Here is a 20192-nt window from a genome sequence, read left to right as displayed (position 1 = left end):
ATGAGGATCTTAATCCTTAATGTGTCTTCCGAGGCCTAAATAAATCAATCAATCAATCAATTCATCTGTGAAGCACTTTGACAGTAGCCTCTGGCACGGGTGTATGAATGGGTAGGTGTCTGAAGCATTCATCTGTGAAGCGCTTCGAGTGCTCTATGAGTAGGGCAGTCACTTCCTTTGATTGTAGAACACCAGCTCTGGCCTTACACATCTGCAAAACACGGGGCAAAGAGAAATTAGACCACTAAAAACATCATATGAGGAAAAAGCCTAACACTCACTGGGGAAAATATCAATGAAATTAATAGTTATTGCCATCTTTCAAATACTGGTAGCCGTAATGTTTGTTCATATGGTAATATGTATTAGAATATCTTATCCAACTGTAGACTGGATGGATGTTTTGGTGTAGCTGTAAAGTATTGACAATCATTACTTTTTTCTCTTTGAAGGTATCATATATTCTTCAGGACTGGTGGCTAGCGTACTGGTAAGAAAAATTCGGACATAACAAAGATAATGTCAATGGCCCCAGAATATAATATAATTTCCTGTTTTTGCTTGCCATTTTTGTCTTCTAATTGACAGGGCTGCCAAGCAGGCAGAGCTCAACGTTGCTGAGGCCATTAATGGTAGCATCTCTCACCTCAACTCAACACAAGAACTGGATATAACCTTTTATCTGAGCATTTATGCAGGTGACCTTCATGTTCTTTTCTCATTCTCTCCCCCCCCCCCTCTCACATACACACCACACACACATAGAAGCCACTCTCTTGCAAGGAGGATTTATTTACAGCATATATTGTGGAATACAAAACAAATATTTGTTTCCACATGAAACTAATCTACGTAACCATATAGTATTGCCCAGCTAAACTATGGAACAGTTACCATACATCATCGTTCTCAGAGTGAATTTTGCCTTACAGTATAAATGTTACTGATGATGTTTTGTTGTATGTTACACTCTTCATGTCTTGAAATGTACCCAAACAAACCATGTCTGACACATCTTGCCTCTATGACGTATGGCTCTTTTTCAATACAGATAAGAATTAAAATACACAAAGTCCCAAAGATTTGTGCTTCCCTTTTGAAGTTGAATGTAGTTTAATGTAGATTTTACACAGATTATACTGTATGTGTTTGTATTGTGGAAGGGTTCAGTGTTGTTTTTTAATAAGTGGATATGAAGGTTTCCTTTGTCCCTGTAAATGTGTTTCCAGGTCTGACGGGTGCTACACTATTGTTTGGTTTCATGAGGAGTCTGATCATGTTCAACGTGTTGGTGCGTGCAGCTCAGACACTACATAATCGCATGTTCAACTGTATTCTGCGCACACCGGTTCGCTTCTTTGATGTCAACCCAATTGGTAAGTGTGCATGACATGTATTTGCCAGAAATATACATCAACATTGTTTTCTATTCTTCCATAAGGAGCAGAAATGATCATTAGTGACATAAAGCATTAGATGCTAAACAGAGACCTGTTCTCACTATACTAGCAGAGTTACTGTGCATATTCAACCAGGTAAAAAAAATGCATTCCCATGTATAGGATGCTTCCGAGTATTAACTGCAGGGCTGAAGAAATATTGCTAGATCAATGAGCGTAAAACAAATTATTTAAATGTACAACTGTGGCAGAAGTATGTTTGCTTTTCCTGGAATTGGGGTATGAACTCATCAATAGTCTGTTTAACTATCCAGGTCTGTACAAGTAGACACTATAAAAGGACAACTGACTTACTAAACAATCTTCTCAGTGAGTCGCTCTTTTCTTTGCTTATTGAAGTTAATGCTTTTTTTTCGGTTTTACAGGTAGAGTCTTGAATCGATTCTCCAAAGATATTGGCCAACTGGATTCGATGCTACCATGGACTTTCGTAGACTTCATTCAGGTGACCTGCAGTGTTTTGTGTGTTTGTCCTCATAAATGAAAATGCTTGGAATAGTGTAAATTCTTCTACTGAAACATATTGTAGGCACATTTGATTACATTGCAGGTGATGATTTGCTATCACCATGCTTTTACAAAGGTTAACATTTCCAAAACTACGCCTTTCAATTTCCTTTTATTTTCAAAATCTGCTTGCTGCGCTGCGGACTACATGCAAGTTGTACATCCAGAGCTCATTCAGATTCAGTGCATCTCTGGAGCCTGGTAGAATTTCCCTAGAGCCTATCGTTGCTCTGTATGCAGAAGAAGAGAGGGGAAACTAAAAACTAAATGATCTCAGTTCCAACTTGACAATGGCGAATGCTAGTTAGACAGCTATCACCATGCTTTTACAAAGGTTTACATTCCAAAACTACGCCTTTCAATTTCCTTTCATTTTCAAAATCTGCTCGCTGCACTGCTGACTACATAATAATAATAATTCATTGTATTTTTAACGCACTTTTCATCCACAGGAATTTCAGAGTGCCTAACATAGAATGTTAGGCACTCTGTTCTATGAATGAACAGATGTTCATGAAAAATGTTCATGAAATAGAATGTTACCATAGAACATGCAAGTTGTACATCCAAAGCTCATTCAGATTCAGTGCATCTCTGGAGCCTGGTAGAATTTCCCTAGACTAGAGCCTATCGTTGCTCTGTATGCAGAAGAAGGGGAAACAAAAAACGAAATGATCTCAGTTCCAACTTGACAATGGCAAATGCTAGTTAGACAGAGGGAAGCAACTTTGGAGTGGCACCACGTCTTTTAAATCTGCTGTGTTGGAACATTTTGTATTCAGCGTTTAATACGATGACAAGGATAAGAAGACTGTAAACAAACAAAGTAGAGTCTGCTTTGCTTGCTTTGTCACGGTTGGCTCCTCGAGTGGAAACCGTTCTATCATGATGTCTCATTTACTTTACCATCACTCGACCCTATCACAGGTGGAGCATAGAGATTCCACTCATTTGCGAAAAAAAACAACAATCTCTCACTGTTGTCTTCAAACAACAATTTGTGATAGATGAAAAATTAAAAGAGAAAAAAAACGAAATTAGAAGGGCAAAGCCAAATAACTCATCTTGCAATGTTAGCGTAAAGGCCGAAATATACTTCTACAAGTCCGTTACTCCGTGGTCACGCAGTTGCCGGAGTCGAGGGACTCGTTTTCATTTATGGTTCTCCGATGGTTGTGGGTGTTGTAAAGCATGTAAAAAAAATGATAAATGGCCAGCAGACCAATCTCCGTAGATGGTCGTATATGTACATTAAAGTGGTTTGTTTGACTGGCATACTACTACCCACAAGGTAAACAGCTATGTATTGAAGGATTGACAGAGTCGGATAGTTAAAAAAAGATACTTCAGGCCACGGAGAGTTGTACGGAGAGGGTTTGCAACGTCTGAGAGGGCTCTCTGTGTCTCCTTGTCTCCGAAAACGGACGACCATAAATTGCGCTTAAGTGAAGTAAAATTCGTTATTTCGTGGCCCATGCTATACCTTTCATGCAACTTGAGCCAGTAGTTTTTGCATAATTCTGCTTATAGACAGACAGACTAACAAACCACTTGAGCGGAGGTAATAAAGCAGTATTTATAACAAAAGATTTACAGCAATATTTGGTGGTTACTGACTCGGAATTATGTCAGCTGAAAAATTTAAATTTCAGTAGTAATGCTCTATGAAACATCACACAGAGAAATTGAAAAGAAATTGACTCAGACCCCCTAGATCTCTTCACTGATAGTTGGACCTCCAGAGCAGTTGAAAAAGCTCCAGAAGCTACCTCACTGTAGAGAACGTCTAGAGGCAGAATAGAGTCAAAACCGTTCTGTTGCCATGCCCCCCAAAAAACGTTATACATACCGAACCATTGGCCACGGCATCCCGAGTGCACACATCATACAGTTAATCAAAAATCCACACGGATGAATTTGTAGTTAAGTACACTGACCTTAAAAAAGAATCAAAGTCATTCCTAACTATGGGTAGCCTGCACTTTTGCTTCTCTAGTAGGGATAACTCTACTCCTCTCTGCCTGTCGTCCTTTGCCAGGTCTTTTTGCAAATTATTGGAGTGATTGCAGTTGCGGCCTCAGTGATTCCCTGGATCCTCATCCCTGTGATCCCTCTGCTGATTGCATTCATATTTCTCCGCCGCTACTTCCTTCAGACCTCCAGAGATGTGAAACGACTTGAGTCTACCAGTGAGTTACACCTTTATGTCTGTTAAGAAGTGTACTTTAGTCTACCAGTGAGTTCTACCTTTATGTCTGTTAAGAAGTGTACTTGTCCCTAGCAAGTTATTGTTTATTGACATGTGTTTATCTACGTTGATATGCATGTGAAGGAACTGTTTACATGATTTTATTCAGATTATATGATTTGTAAAGGTGTGTGTGTGATTGATTTAGAGTGTATGTGTGGATTTTAGGGGTGTAAATCTCTCATGACAAAAACGATTAGATTCGTATCTCGATACATGGGAACGATACGATACAAGAAAAGATGCACGTTGATAAAAAACTATTCAGTACGATTCGATTCAATTCGATTCAGTTCAATTATTGAAAACACTAAGTTGTGAGGAAACAATGGACCTCATTCTCGAACAGTATCTTTAGTGTCTTATTACCTCCAGCAAGGAGGTTATGCGATCGGGTCCGTTCATTTATTTATTTGTCCGTCTGTTTGTCTGTCTGTGGACAAGATGTCTCAGAAACTACTGGGCGGATCTTTCTGAAATTTTCACAAGAGGTGGATCTTGGTCTTGGGACATCCCCATTAAAATCAGGATGATCTGGATCCGGATTCTGGATCCAGATCTTTGTTTTCACACCTAAAGTGACATTTCTCGAAAACCAATGACCGGATTTTAATGAAATTCACAATGAATGTAGACTTTGGGCTATTGTTCAGATGAACGTTTTAGATCTTGCTTTACTATCAACGTCAACCCTTGCTGGAGGTCAGAAATCTCGGATTGCTCTTGTTAATAAATATCTTCATACAAACCTCAGAAAAGATATCCGCTGGATTCATGAACGCTTGGAAATGTGTTCTAAATTGAACGCGCTTTCTCATGCACCTGAACTTGCATACAGAAACCCCTGCAAGCTCTTTTTTAAGGGCATGCTATTGCAACGTGTGCACACTCCACAGGCAACGCGAAAGCAACTTCAGAGACTGATCAAAATCATTTCAAAGCAAGCACCGGTAAACCAGCAGCGTTTCTGTTGTGCGGAAAAAAAATTATAATGTCCCCCAAACACAATGGGAATTTGAGAATAACCCTAATATTTAGGGCTATAAAGCAACATGCACTGCTGTTATTTAACAACACGTATGCTGCATTTAAAATAAAGCGCAAACCGTCGGTTATAAACAAGGAGCAAACTGAGTGAGAAGGATCCAACATGGCCAAGCAGACTAGCCTTAAGTGCTTTTTTCAGAGGACAAACGCAACTGATGAGGGTGAATCGTCTGATTAGGGATATTTTATAATTATTTAAATCCGAGGATGTCTGTAGAAACACGCAATCAACAACTATGTATCTTCCTTGGCTGAAGTAGCTTGCATAGCATTGGCCATTGAAAATGAATAGCGTAGCTAGCATAGCATTGGCCATTCAACTGAATGAGATTTGTAATCTGTCATTCTCTCCAGGTCTTGGTGTTAATACTCTTAATGTTAATACAGCCTGATTGGCCACAGCCCGCATAGCATAAACCAATGATAGGTTGTCATTGTTCTGACTGAGATCAAATGCAACAGGCCAGCGAGTGTTGAGACTGTCGAGAGGGACAAACGCTTGTGAACCGATTCATAACTTTTAAATCGGGCAGAGACCGGTTCATGAAATTTTAAAACTGATACGGGACTTCACGCATCGATGTAGTCGTATCTTACACGCTAAAAACGGATATCGATACGTATCGGTTATTTTTAACACCCCTAGTGGATTTCCTTCCCCATTTACCCATTTAGCACTTAGGATGGGTCATTTGTTCCTATGGTCATTAGGCTCATTTGGTCATTAAAGGTGCATTAAGGATTAATAGCTATTCGCTAAAGGTATGTTAGCAGCTAAAACTAACGAAATCTCTTGAAATGTGCTGACTTTGACATTATGACAAACTAGTTACTCAACGACTGTCCTTACACAGTCAAACATCAATCAAGTGCAACACAAGACTAAGCAAGACGGCAAATAAGCTACTTACTAGATCGGCAGAAGGTAATCAAAGTCAGGTCGGCGGGCTGCGGCAGGCAAAACTACAGAACGCAGTTATATGCCTACCGACCCTGCTATGCCATTGGCACGGACGCAATTCTCCATATTAAAAGTCATTGTAGCGCCCCAATTTTTTTTAAGCTGTTATTTTAAGGTTAAACTGCTTATCCTAACCCTAATCCTGAAGCATAATTGTTGGATATTGCACCTTTAAAGGTTAAGTGTGTGATTTTAATTTAGTTCCTTTTTTGCCTAATTCAGCAAATGGCTCCTCACAGTCCTCAAATGTTCCAAAAAAGCAGTGTGTGCGTTCAAAACAACATTGACTTCAGGAGCACAGAAGAGTGTCGTAATTTGATTCGCTGTTTGGGTGAAATATCAAAAAACCAGAATACAAGACTCATCGAACAGTGCCTTGCAAAGGTATTCAGCCCCCTGAATGTCATCAACTATTATCTGGATTATAAGATGTATATATTTAGATAAAAAAGATATCCAATTTTAAGATGTATACATATATATATTTAGATGTATATATGTTTATATTATAAGATATATATATATTTAGTATACAATGAAGCATAAATATCCATAAATGGTGATAACTTTCAGGGATGTTGAATACTTTTTGCAAGGCACTGTTTTTGTGTTCGTTTCAGTTCATGTTCATTTGTGTGTGTATGAGCCAGAGCATGTATATGTGTGTGTTCATTTTCATGAATGTTCATTCGTGTGTGTATGAGCCAGAGGATGTACATGTGTGTGTTCTCTGCAGCCCGGAGTCCTGTCTTCTCACACCTGTCATCATCACTGCAGGGGCTTTGGACCATCCGTGCCTTTAAAGCTGAGGAGCGCTTTCAGCTGGCATTCGATGCCCATCAGGATCTACACTCAGGTGATGTTGATGTGTTCATCAGTACGAGTGTTCATGTGTTCATCAGAACGAGTGTTCATGTGTTCATCAGTATGAGTGTTCATGTGTTCATCAGTACGAGTGTTCATGTGTTCATGTGTTCATCAGTACGAGTGTTCATGTGTTCATCAGTATGAGTGTTCATCAGTACGAGTGTTCATGTGTTCATCAGTACGAATGTTCATGTGTTCATCAGTATGGGTGTTCATGTGTTCATCAGTACGAATGTTCATCAGTATGAGTGTTCATGTGTTCATCAGTATGAGTGTTCATGTGTTCATCAGTATGAGTGTTCATCAGTACGAGTGTTCATGTGTTCATCAGTACGAATGTTCATGTGTTCATCAGTATGGGTGTTCATGTGTTCATCTGTATGAGTTTATCTGTCATCAGTATGAGTGTTCATGTGTTCATCAGTATGAGTTTATCTGTCATCAGTATGAGTTTTCATGTGTTCATCAGTATGAGTGTTCATGTGTTCATCAGTATGAGTGTTCATCAGTACGAGTGTTCATGTGTTCATCAGTACGAATGTTCATGTGTTCATCAGTATGGGTGTTCATCAGTATGAGTGTTCATGTGTTCATCAGTACGAATGTTCATCAGTATGAGTGTTCATGTGTTCATCAGTATGAGTTTATCTGTCATCAGTATGAGTGTTCATGTGTTCATCAGTATGAGTGTTCATGTGTTCATCAGTATGAGTGTTCATCAGTATGAATGTTCATCACTATGAGTGTTCATGTGTTCATGTGTTCATCAGTACGAGTGTTCATGTGTTCATCACTATGAGTGTTCATGTGTTCATGTGTTCATCAGTATGAGTGTTCATGTGTTCATCAGTACGAGTGTTCATGTGTTCATCACTATGAGTGTTCATGTGTTCATGTGTTCATCAGTACGAGTGTTCATGTGTTCATCAGTACGAGTGTTCATCAGTACTAGTGTTCATGTGTTCATCAGTACTAGTGTTCATGTGTTCATCAGTACGAGTGTTCATGTGTTCATCAGTACTAGTGTTCATGTGTTCATCAGTACGAGTGTTCATCAGTACGAGTGTTCATCAGTACTAGTGTTCATCTGTTCATCAGTACTAGTGTTCATGTGTTCATCAGTACGAGTGTTCATCAGTACTAGTGTTGATGTGTTCATCAGTACTAGTGTTCATGTGTTCATCAGTACTAGTGTTCATGTGTTCATCAGTACGAGTGTTCATGTGTTCATCAGTACGAGTGTTCATCTGTCTGAGTGTTCATCAGTACTAGTGTTCATCTGTTCATCAGTACTAGTGTTCATGTGTTCATCAGTACTAGTGTTCATGTGTTCATCAGTACGAGTGTTCATCAGTATGAGTGTTCATGTGTTCATCAGTATGAGTGTTCATCAGTACGAGTGTTCATCAGTATGAGTGTTCATGTGTTCATCTGTCTGAGTGTTCATGTGTTCATTAGTATGAGTGTTCATGTGTTCATCTGTCTGAGTGTTCATCAGTATGAGTGTTCATGTGTTCATCAGTATGAGTGTTCATGTGTTCATCAGTATGAGTGTTCATTAGTATGAGTGTTCATGTGTTCATCAGTATGAGTGTTCATGTGTTCATCTGTTCATCAGTATGAGTGCTTTTGAGTGAACAGTTTTGTGAGAATATTCAGTAAACTGTGTATCTGTTCCCGCTTCCAGGGGCCTGGTTCCTGTTCCTGACCACCTCACGCTGGTTTGCTGTGAGACTGGACGGCATCTGCGCCATATTTGTCACAATCACTGCGTTTGGGTGCTTATTGATCCAAAACAGTAAGTCAAATTGTCACATCACTGTGGTACCATGCACCATAAGGAAATCACTATTTTTCCCTCCCAATATATTTCATTACGTTTCTGATTCTCATTTCTGAATAATCCTAAATTCATTGGTCCATTGTTCATCCAGCATACTATCAAGTGGTCCTAAATAGCATATTGCTCCCTCTCATGTAAATTATCTTATTCCATCTCACTTCTATCTGACAGAAGACCAGAGCACACAGCAGCAAAGCATTTCCTAATATTTATTGTTCTTGCAAGCAGGGTGTCAGCTCGTTCTTGAGGACTGAGTCCCTGAACCACAAACTCTCAGTGTTTATTCTATTCAGTGATAGCATGAATCATTTTCAGTGGAAAATTACAATTGTGGGTGTGGGGCCCTTCTGGTACAAGACGGTGCCTGTCTCAAGGAAAAGAATAAAGCTTGTTTTGTGTAGATCCCAGAGGGGGGTGGCTTTTGATCCAGATAAGGGGAATTGTTAGTTAAACACCTGGGTCCTAGCGATCCTAACCACCTTATCTCTTATCTGCGAAATCTGCAGGGAAGAAAAACACATTCTCTAACTTCGATATGCGCATGAGTTTTGTGTGAACCGAAAGCATTCAAACATTTCCATCACAGCATGATTCAGCATTACTTCATATAAATGAATGAACAGTTATTTGAAACTGTCTACTAAATTACTTCCTAAATTCATGTTTACTAAAACTGTTTACTCGTTTTTGTATTACAAATAAAGGTTTTTAATTATGAAGCCCTCTGTAATGCTATTTTTAAACCATCACTGACCACCACTCTTCTGTCGATGGTAGACGACAGTCTGACAACAATATTGTAACAGTTTTGTAAATATTGGTTATTTGTATCAATATTATGCATGTTCAATATTTTGTAAGATAAATATATTGTTAGTTATGTATGTATTCCAAATTATTTTTGCTGCCTTGTAGTTCATTTGGTAGCTCAATAGAATTTGACATTTAACCAGCAGTGTGTTTTGCAGGCTCACAATATTGTTCACAAGAAGTTAACACGATAAAGAAGAGCACAATTCAAATTGGACACCTCAATGACTTGAATTTGTGTGATAGCTGAAGATTTCCTTTTGTTAACCAGAGTAGACGTAGGAGATGAACATCAATGTCAATGTGGTTTTAAGAATACATTTTGGGCCCTGTTCTTGACAGATACGGAGGCTGGGTCTGTGGGCTTGGCTCTCTCCTATGCGGTCACACTGATGGGCATGTTCCAGTGGGGCGTCCGGCAGAGCGCAGAAGTGGAGAACATGGTGAGAAGGTCTGGGGTTTCAGACCCTAATCCCTAGTGCCTTGGTGTTATAGAACTGTTGGGGTTTTTCCATTGGGACTTTTGGCTGCACAGAGTCGGGGCTATGCCAAGCTAATTTGTTTTCCATTCGAAGTTGAATGGCGCCAAACTGCGCCACGCTCAGTTGAATGGCGTCAAACTGCGCCACGCTCACTTTGGTCTCGCTTCTGAGCAGGGACAAACCACGCTGGCCTGCCTCCAACCTTGCCCAATGACGTCAAAGATACTATCTCTTTTGTGATTAGCTCAGCAATCATTTAAACCCCCTAATGGACAGTGGTACATTGTGTATTTGTTGACAAGCTGAAGGATATAGAACCGGCAAGGATAGCGGCTAAAGCAGAGTTATAAGGTATATATTACACAATATTTTACAAATATAGCTGCATAGTTTTATTCATTCTGACATCAGAGATAAATGCTAACATAAGCAGAAAAATAACAAAAGAAGAATGACACATTTTAGTCTATATACATTGTTTTCTTAGTGTTTGAACGTGAAGTATTTATAAACTCATAAAATGCTAGCTGAGGCTAGGTTAGGTTTTTAAGGTAGCAAAATTCCAAGGCTTTTTTAGCATGAGATTGACGAAGACTGATCAAACTTCTTGCCGTGAGATTCATTTATTTGATTTCTAGACTGAGACGGGACTGAGGTCGACTGGGCATCTAGAAATACTACAAATCTTTTTGAGACAGGGTTGACACAGATAAGGCTACAGCCTACTTCACATTCTTTCAAAAATAACATTGGCAGGGATGTTTACGATGAAAAACTAGCGAGTCGACAACTTTCCTAACACAGCCAAACATCAAAGCAAGCGCAGCACAAGACATGGCAAGACCGGTAATAAGTTATTACTGACTAGTCCAACAGAAAGAAGGTCAGATCGGCATCTGACAAGTTTATCTCTCGTCAACAAGTAAAAGCCTTTCCGAGACTGACTCTTGTTTGGCCTCTTCCTCAGTTTCTCTATCTGTTTACTTCCTCGTTTTCTCTGATGTCCTCCTTGGTTTCTTGGTCGCCTCTGCCATAATGGCCATACAGAGGCGAGGACATAAGCTATAGCTAGCATTCTCCACCAAAATTATTTTGAGGCTGTTATTTTAAGGTACATTTGTCACATGATGTTTCTTTATATGTAGACTTTGCTTAGTCAATGAGCTAATCTAAGTGAAGTCGCACTTGGCTTCGCCATTCGTATGGAAAAATGACATATGTCATTGCTGAACAGAACAAGAACTTGAGAGATGTAGCTATTAGTATGGTTCTCATCTGTGTTTGTGTTTATGCATGTTTATGTACATGTGTTTATGTTGATCTCTGTATGTGCTCATATGTACTGTGTTAATGCATGTTTATGTACATGTGTTTTATGTTGATCTCTATGTGCTCATATGTACTGTGTTAATGCATGTTTATGTACATGTGTTTTATGTTGATCTCTCTGTGCTCATATGTACTGTGTTAATGCATGTTTATGTACATGTGTTTATGTTGATCTCTGTATGTGCTCATATGTACTGTGTTAATGCATGTTTATGTACATGTGTTTTATGTTGATCTCTATGTGCTCATATGTACTGTGTTAATGCATGTTTATGTACATGTGTTTTATGTTGATCTCTCTGTGCTCATATGTACTGTGTTAATGCATGTTTATGTACATGTGTTTTATGTTGATCTCTCTGTGCTCATAGTTGCTGTGTTAATGCATGTTTATGTACATGTGTTTTATGTTGATCTCTATGTGCTCATATGTACTGTGTTAATGCATGTTTATGTACATGTGTTTTTATGTTGATCTCTCTGTGCTCATATGTACTGTGTTAATGCATGTTTATGTACATGTGTTTTATGTTGATCTCTGTATGTGCTCATAGTTGCTGTGTTAATGCATGTCTATGTACATGTGTTTTATGTTGATCTCTGTATGTGCTCATATTTGCTGTGTTTTTGGAGATCAGATGACCTCAGTGGAGAGGGTTGTGGAGTACACTGAACTGGAGAATGAAGCACCATGGGAAACCAAAAAGCGCCCGCCCCCTTCCTGGCCGTCCAAAGGGCAAATCACATTTGACCAGGTCAACTTCTCCTACTACCCTGATGGACCCATTGTTCTGAAGAACATGACGGCTACCTTCAGGCCAAAAGAAAAGGTAATGACCTCGCATCAGTCATGAGTGCATTGATCTGATTTTGAAGATATATTCTGGAATACAGATATATAACTTGCCTTATTCTGTGCAGGTGGGAATCGTTGGGAGGACGGGTGCAGGAAAGAGCTCTTTAATATCTGCACTCTTCCGGCTGGCAGAACCCAAGGGGAAGATCCTGGTGGATTCTTTAGAGATCTCTGAGTTAGGCCTGCATGACCTGAGGCAGAAGATGTCCATTATTCCTCAGGACCCGGTGCTCTTCACTGGAACCATGAGAAAGAACCTCGACCCTTTCAATGAACATTCGGACCAAGACCTGTGGAATGCTCTTGAGGAGGTACACTCACTATATGAGAATACACGCACCAGCATACACAGAGGACTTATATGAGTGGAGTGTCATTTATACAACTGATATTATACATTTGAACTATTTATATTACTATAATATTAGTATAACTGATGTTAGAATTATTACATTTTGTGATTTGAATTGCGGGGAAAAAACGTAAATACCAAAGTAAAAGTAAAAGTATCAAATAATTTTAGACAATAAATCAAACCGGTCTTAACTAACCTCTAAGGTCTAAACTATCATTCTGAATATTAGATCCAACTCACGTCAGACTAACCCAATGCCCCCATTGATAAGTCATGCAGGACTGAAACCCTTAGCTCCTGTCGTGTCTTATTCTAAGAGTTCTCAAGAAACTTCTGAAGGCAAATAGGTATGAGTATACTGAACGGTTTATTTCAGAGGAGATAACTACTGCTGAGCTGGTCCATGGAGCATCTCAAAAACTCTAGTCATAAGCTAAAGCGATCAAGTAGATAATCTAACCAACAAGTCCCCGTGCCCACTTTTATATCAAATCACTCTTTGCTCTGGTTTCATTTGCGTCTTATTTGCGTCATTGGACTCGACCGCACCTAGAGATGGAAAACAACAGGTACCTTACTTGCGTCATTGGACCTGACCGCACCGAGATGGAGAACAATCGGTCCAACTATCTTAACAATGTTGCCTATCAACCAGTTTGCTTTGCCTCTGTCAACAGAATTAACCACCTTGAGATACATGGTGTACAGCTTCCTGTGATACCAGGTATCTCGGAGGCTTTCAGACACAGTTCTTCACATTGTCTGCCTTGTGGCTTTTGCAGAGGCGTCTGTCACCTTGCCCTGACCCCCCTTTGTCCCTGAAGCATCTAGGTAGTCTATGCAGAGGAGGCATGTTTGCCACGTGATTTATCATAAAAGGTGTCTTTGCAATTGGGGTTATAATAACAGGCCTGTCTGCCTCATAATTTCTCGGAAATGCTATCTGCTCACTTGGGTTTATAAGAAAAGGCCTGTCTGCCATAGGATGTCTCTGAAAAGGGGCCTTTTCTGAGTCTGGCAGCCTCTTCATAAGTTATAAAGAGCTATCTCTATTTGTTGAGATGTCCATGTTCCAGTACCAGCCATACACATTATTCAACAGTACAGTAATAAAGAAGATAAAAATACGACACTCCTCCTGACATTGACCCCTGCTCTTATTAGAAGTCAGTTATCTGCCCAACTCCGGGGAACCAGAATCGCTCAGAAGGAGTACCGATTGGAACAATGTCATTGGACCACAGAAACCCTGATTCAACTTTAATGTCAGACCATCAAATTAAATGCGAGCAGGATAAAAAAAAAAGTCAAACTGACCTTAAATCGATACAGAAATATGTGGCATCACAGCACCACATCATCACACACACACACGCACAGACACAATAATTCACCTACACGGGTGCACCAAAAGCACTATAAGAAAGAAAGGTCATCAAGAACATAATTTGTTTTTGTATTTGTCTGAATCAAATTTGGTCTGATGTGATGGGCTGTGCAAAGGACATTCACTTCATAATAATATGATAGAATACTAGAAAATACACCACAACTACCCACTTACACTCAAGCAGTGGATACAAACCCAGTCATTGATGTGTAGGAGACTAAAAAGGTGTGTGTATAAAATATCATATATAAAAAATATTGTTGTTTTTTTTACCAACTAAAAGGTTGGAGATTTACTTTATTCATAATATTTCCAATGAGTCCCATAGAATCCCCAAAACAATTGGATTGTCAGTCTGTGTCTACAAGTTTGACCCTGACCAATCATTGTTCACCATACAGACATTTTCCCCTTTGATCCTCAAATGTAATAATTGATTTAAGGTGTTTTTACACGCAGGTCCAACTGAAGGCGGTGGTAGAAGAATTACCAGGGCGGCTAGAGACGGTGCTGGCTGAGTCTGGTTCAAACTTCAGCCTGGGCCAGAGGCAGTTGGTGTGTCTGGCACGTGCTATCCTCCGTAGGAACCGCATCCTCATTATCGACGAGGCCACTGCAAACGTCGACCACAAGTGAGAACTGAAATCGTTGTTGATGACGTCACCACTAGTTTGTGAATAGTGTTCTTCTGCTCTTAAGAGCTTCTCTAAACTGAACGTGGTTATTTTCGTCTGTAGGACTGATGAACTGATCCAGAGAACCATCCGAGAGAAGTTCCGAGAGTGTACCGTGCTCACCATCGCCCACAGGCTCAACACCATCATTGACAGCGACCGCATCCTGGTGAGGCGGCAGTCTATGACATCCTGGTTTTCTCGCATTGACATTAACTATTGGTTATGGTTTGGCTTCAAAATGTATATGTATGTATATATACAGTACTGTGCAAACATTTGAGGCATTATAAATGTTTCAAACAGCATTAGCATTATTGTCTCCACACAGTATTAGAGGTAGTGTGTCTACACAGTATTAGAAGTAGTGTGTCTACACAGTATTAGAATTAGTGTGTCCACACAGTATAAGAATGAGTGTGTCTACACAGTATTAGAAGTAGTGTGTCTACACAGTATAAGAATGAGTGTGTCTACACAGTATTAGAAGTAGTGTGTCTACACAGTATTAGAAGTAGTGTGTCTACACAGTATTAGAATTAGTGTGTCTACACAGTATTAGAATTAGTGTGTCCACACAGTATAAGAATGAGTGTGTCCACACAGTAAGAGACCACATAGCAGATCACACACTAAAGAACATCAGCCAGAACCGGCAGTGAACCCAGTGGGATTACATGAAGAAACAGACCACCAAGTGTACCAGCAAATTGGTGCTGGTTTGAAGACAAGTGGAGGTTGCACCAAATATTGATTTGAGTTTGTTATTTGTTTACTGAGCTTGTTTTTTTTTTTTCATTATCTGTGAAAGCATCCTCACATTATATCATTTTTCACAAGTGACTAAAACTATTACAAATTCTGATGATGAGAATTTAAGCTTTAAGACAAATTGTGTCTAAAACTAAATACTAGGGCCCTGTTGATTTACTAGGGCCTATTGGTTTACAAGGGCCTATTGATTTAGGAGGGCCCTGTTGGTTTACCCAGGCCCTGTTGCTAGAGCCTGGTAAGAACTTCACTGCTTTCCTTGGAAGAAAGGACAGGTTTTCAAAGACTTATGAGACTCTGGTACCAGGCTTTATTTGTTGGGCACATTTTTGTACATGTCTAGAAGAAAGTTGACACCTTCTGTGCTGGTGCACCTGAAATCCCTCTAGAATCTGGTCAAAGCCCTTCAGATAGAAAGCTTTTTGGTTCCCCACAGGACATGTTTGCTCTGTCACACTGGCCTAGGCTAGTTATTAGATCTCAAGAATTTCCAACCACAATCATGACCTCAAAACCAAAGCCTACATGTATTGGGATTTCTTCTTCATAAAGTGGACACCATAGACCAGTGGTTCTTAACCTGGGTTCTATCGAACCGCAGGGGTTCGTTGAGTCACTCTCAGGGGGTCACAACACACACAGTAGGCTATAGCCTGGTTCACACTAGCAATGTCGGGCCGTTTTTGTCGGCAGTTGAAAGATTGGCTGCCGACAACTTGGCAACACACAATTTTTCTCCGCCGTGGTAGATTACAAATATTTTGTTGCTTAGTAAAAATGTGCATTTCTGAACCTGTATCTGAAAGGCAATAGCAAAAGTCACATTGATTTGCAGTTGATATTCATTGAGTTATGTTTTTGTGTGAAATTCATGTTTGGTTGGTTTTGTTTTTTGAACACAGTGATTTTGTGTGCAACTGATGCATGGTTAATTTTGTGCACTAGTAAAATATATACCTATGTTTTAAAGAAATCATATTTAATTTTTTCAATTACGAAGGGTTCGGTGAATGCACTGATGAAGCTTGCAGGGTTCAGTACCTCCAATAAGGTTAAGAACCACTGCCATAGACAGTGTCCATTAGTCCATTGGACAATGGCAGTATGGTGCTCTGCCTGTGTCTGTCTCTTGTCAACTATGTTTAAACAACAGTTTACAGCTGAACTGTCACTTGTTTAACTGTGTATTAACCCTGTGTGCTTGCAGGTTATGAATGCAGGCCAAATCCATGAATGTGATACGCCCTACACTCTCCTGCAGAACCCAGAGAGTATGTTCTTCAAGATGGTGCAGCAAACAGGCAAGGCAGAGGCAGCCTATCTGCTGCAAATGGCCAAACAGGTTAGTCTCGCACAAAACACACACAGGTCATTCTACACAGACGCGTCCATGTAACACACACAGGTCATTCTACAGACACGCCCATTAAACACAGGTCAATCTACAGACACGTCCATTTAACACAGGTCATTCTACAGACACGCCCATTAAACACACACAGGTCATTCTACAGACACGCCCATTTAACACACACAGGTCAATCTACAGACACGCCCATTTAACACACACAGGTCATTCTACAGACACGCCCATTTAACACACACAGGTCATTCTACAGACATGTCCATTAAACACAGGTCATTCTACAGACACGTCCATTTAACACACACAGGTCATTCTACAGACACGCCCATTTATCACAGGTCATTCTACAGACACGTCCATTTAACACACACAGGTCATTCTACAGACACGTCCATTTAACACACACAGGTCATTCTACAGACACGCCCATTTAACACACACAGGTCATTCTACAGACACGCCCATTTAACACACACAGGTCATTCTACAGACACGTCCATTTAACACACACAGGTCATTCTACAGACACGCCCATTTATCACAGGTCATTCTACAGACACGTCCATTTAACACACACAGGTCATTCTACAGACACGTCCATTTAACACACACAGGTCATTCTACAGACACGCCCATTTAACACACACAGGTCATTCTACAGACACGCCCATTTAACACACACAGGTCATTCTACAGACACGCCCATTTAACACACACAGGTCATTCTACAGACACGTCCATTTAACACACACAGGTCATTCTACAGACACGCCCATTTATCACAGGTCATTCTACAGACACGTCCATTTAACACACACAGGTCATTCTACAGACACGCCCATTTAACACACACAGGTCATTCTACACAGACACGTCCATTTAACACACACACAGGTCATTCTACAGACACGTCCATTTAACACACACAGGTCATTCTACAGACACGTCCATTTAACACACACAGGTCATTCTACAGACACGCCCATTTAACACACACAGGTCATTCTACAGACACGTCCATTTAACACACACAGGTCATTCTACAGACACGCCCATTTATCACAGGTCATTCTACAGACACGTCCATTTAACACACACAGGTCATTCTACAGACACGCCCATTTAACACACACAGGTCATTCTACAGACACGTCCATTTAACACACACAGGTCATTCTACAGACACGCCCATTTAACACAGGTCATTCTACAGACACGCCCATTTAACACACACAGGTCATTCTACAGACACGTCCATTTAACACACACAGGTCATTCTACAGACACGCCCATTTAACACAGGTCATTCTACAGACACGTCCATTTAACACCCACAGGTCATTCTACAGACACGTCCATTTAACACACACAGGTCATTCTACACAGACACGTCCATTTAACACACACAGGTCACTCTACAGACACGCCATTTAACACACACAGGTCATTCTACAGACACGCCCATTTAACACACACAGGTCATTCTACAGACACGCCCATTTAACACACACAGGTCATTCTACACAGACACGTCCATTTAACACACACACAGGTCATTCTACAGACACGTCCATTTAACACACACAGGTCATTCTACAGACACGTCCATTTAACACACACAGGTCATTCTACAGACACGCCCATTTAACACACACAGGTCATTCTACAGACACGTCCATTTAACACACACAGGTCATTCTACAGACACGCCCATTTATCACAGGTCATTCTACAGACACGTCCATTTAACACACACAGGTCATTCTACAGACACGTCCATTTAACACACACAGGTCATTCTACAGACACGCCCATTTAACACACACAGGTCATTCTACAGACACGCCCATTTAACACACACAGGTCATTCTACAGACACGCCCATTTAACACAGGTCAATCTACAGACACGCCCATTTAACACACACAGGTCATTCTACAGACACGCCCATTTAACACACACAGGTCATTCTACAGACACGTCCATTTAACACACACAGGTCATTCTACAGACACGCCCATTTAACACACACAGGTCATTCTACAGACACGTCCATTTAACACACACAGGTCATTCTACAGACACGTCCATTTAACACACACAGGTCATTCTACAGACACGCCCATTTAACACAGGTCAATCTACAGACACGCCCATTTAACACACACAGGTCATTCTACAGACACGTCCATTTAACACACACAGGTCATTCTACACAGACACGTCCATTTAACACACACAGGTCACTCTACAGACACGTCCATTTAACACACACAGGTCATTCTACAGACACGCCCATTTATCACAGGTCATTCTACAGACACGTCCATTTAACACACACAGGTCATTCTACACAGACACGTCCATTTAACACACACAGGTCATTCTACAGACACGCCCATTTAACACAGGTCATTCTACAGACACGTCCATTTAACACACACAGGTCATTCTACAGACACGTCCATTTAACACACACAGGTCATTCTACAGACACGCCCATTTAACACACACAGGTCATTCTACAGACACGCCCATTTAACACACACAGGTCACTCTACAGACACGCCCATTTATCACAGGTCATTCTACAGACACGTCCATTAAACACACACAGGTCATTCTACAGACACGCCCATTAAACACAGGTCAATCTACAGACACGTCCATTTAACACACACAGGTCATTCTACAGACACGCCCATTTAACACACACAGGTCATTCTACAGACACGCCCATTTAACACACACAGGTCATTCTACAGACACGTCCATTTAACACACACAGGTCACTCTACAGACACGCCCATTTAACACACACAGGTCATTCTACAGACACGTCCATTTAACACACACAGGTCATTCTACAGACACGTCCATTTAACACACACAGGTCATTCTACAGACACGTCCATTTAACACACACAGGTCACTCTACAGACACGCCCATTTAACACACACAGGACATTCTACAGACAACTCCATTTAACACACACAGGTCATTCTACAGACACGCCCATTTAACACACACAGGTCATTCTACAGACACGCCCATTTAACACACACAGGTCATTCTACAGACACGTCCATTTATCACAGGTCATTCTACAGACACGTCCATTTAACACACACAGGTCATTCTACAGACACGTCCATTTAACTGTTCCTGGACTTTGCAGAAAGTTCACATTGTTAACACACTGTATAGTTACAATTCATGTGTACA

The 20192-nt window shown here is 40.5% G+C and overlaps 1 protein-coding gene across 1 annotated transcript in view; it reads left to right on the top strand.

Annotated features, from left to right (window-relative positions):
* Positions 1-20192, top strand: part of abcc4 (ATP binding cassette subfamily C member 4 (PEL blood group)) — a gene marked incomplete at its 5' end in the record, with an annotated part of 44646 nt that overhangs the window by 22282 nt on the left and 2172 nt on the right. The window contains 13 exons of the mRNA XM_080836007.1: positions 453-490; positions 589-698; positions 1230-1380; positions 1830-1905; positions 4006-4156; positions 6960-7079; positions 8778-8888; positions 10086-10186; positions 12193-12384; positions 12476-12721; positions 14615-14787; positions 14893-14998; positions 16808-16942. Coding sequence (XP_080692133.1) covers positions 453-490; positions 589-698; positions 1230-1380; positions 1830-1905; positions 4006-4156; positions 6960-7079; positions 8778-8888; positions 10086-10186; positions 12193-12384; positions 12476-12721; positions 14615-14787; positions 14893-14998; positions 16808-16942 — 1710 coding nt within the window. The remainder of the gene's footprint in view (positions 1-452; positions 491-588; positions 699-1229; positions 1381-1829; positions 1906-4005; positions 4157-6959; positions 7080-8777; positions 8889-10085; positions 10187-12192; positions 12385-12475; positions 12722-14614; positions 14788-14892; positions 14999-16807; positions 16943-20192) is intronic.

Source organism: Sprattus sprattus (genome assembly GCF_963457725.1).
Source record: "Sprattus sprattus genome assembly, chromosome: 3".
NCBI lineage: Eukaryota > Metazoa > Chordata > Actinopteri > Clupeiformes > Clupeidae > Sprattus > Sprattus sprattus.
Note: the sequence above shows the minus strand (reverse complement) of the source record. Positions and strands in the feature narration are given on the sequence as shown.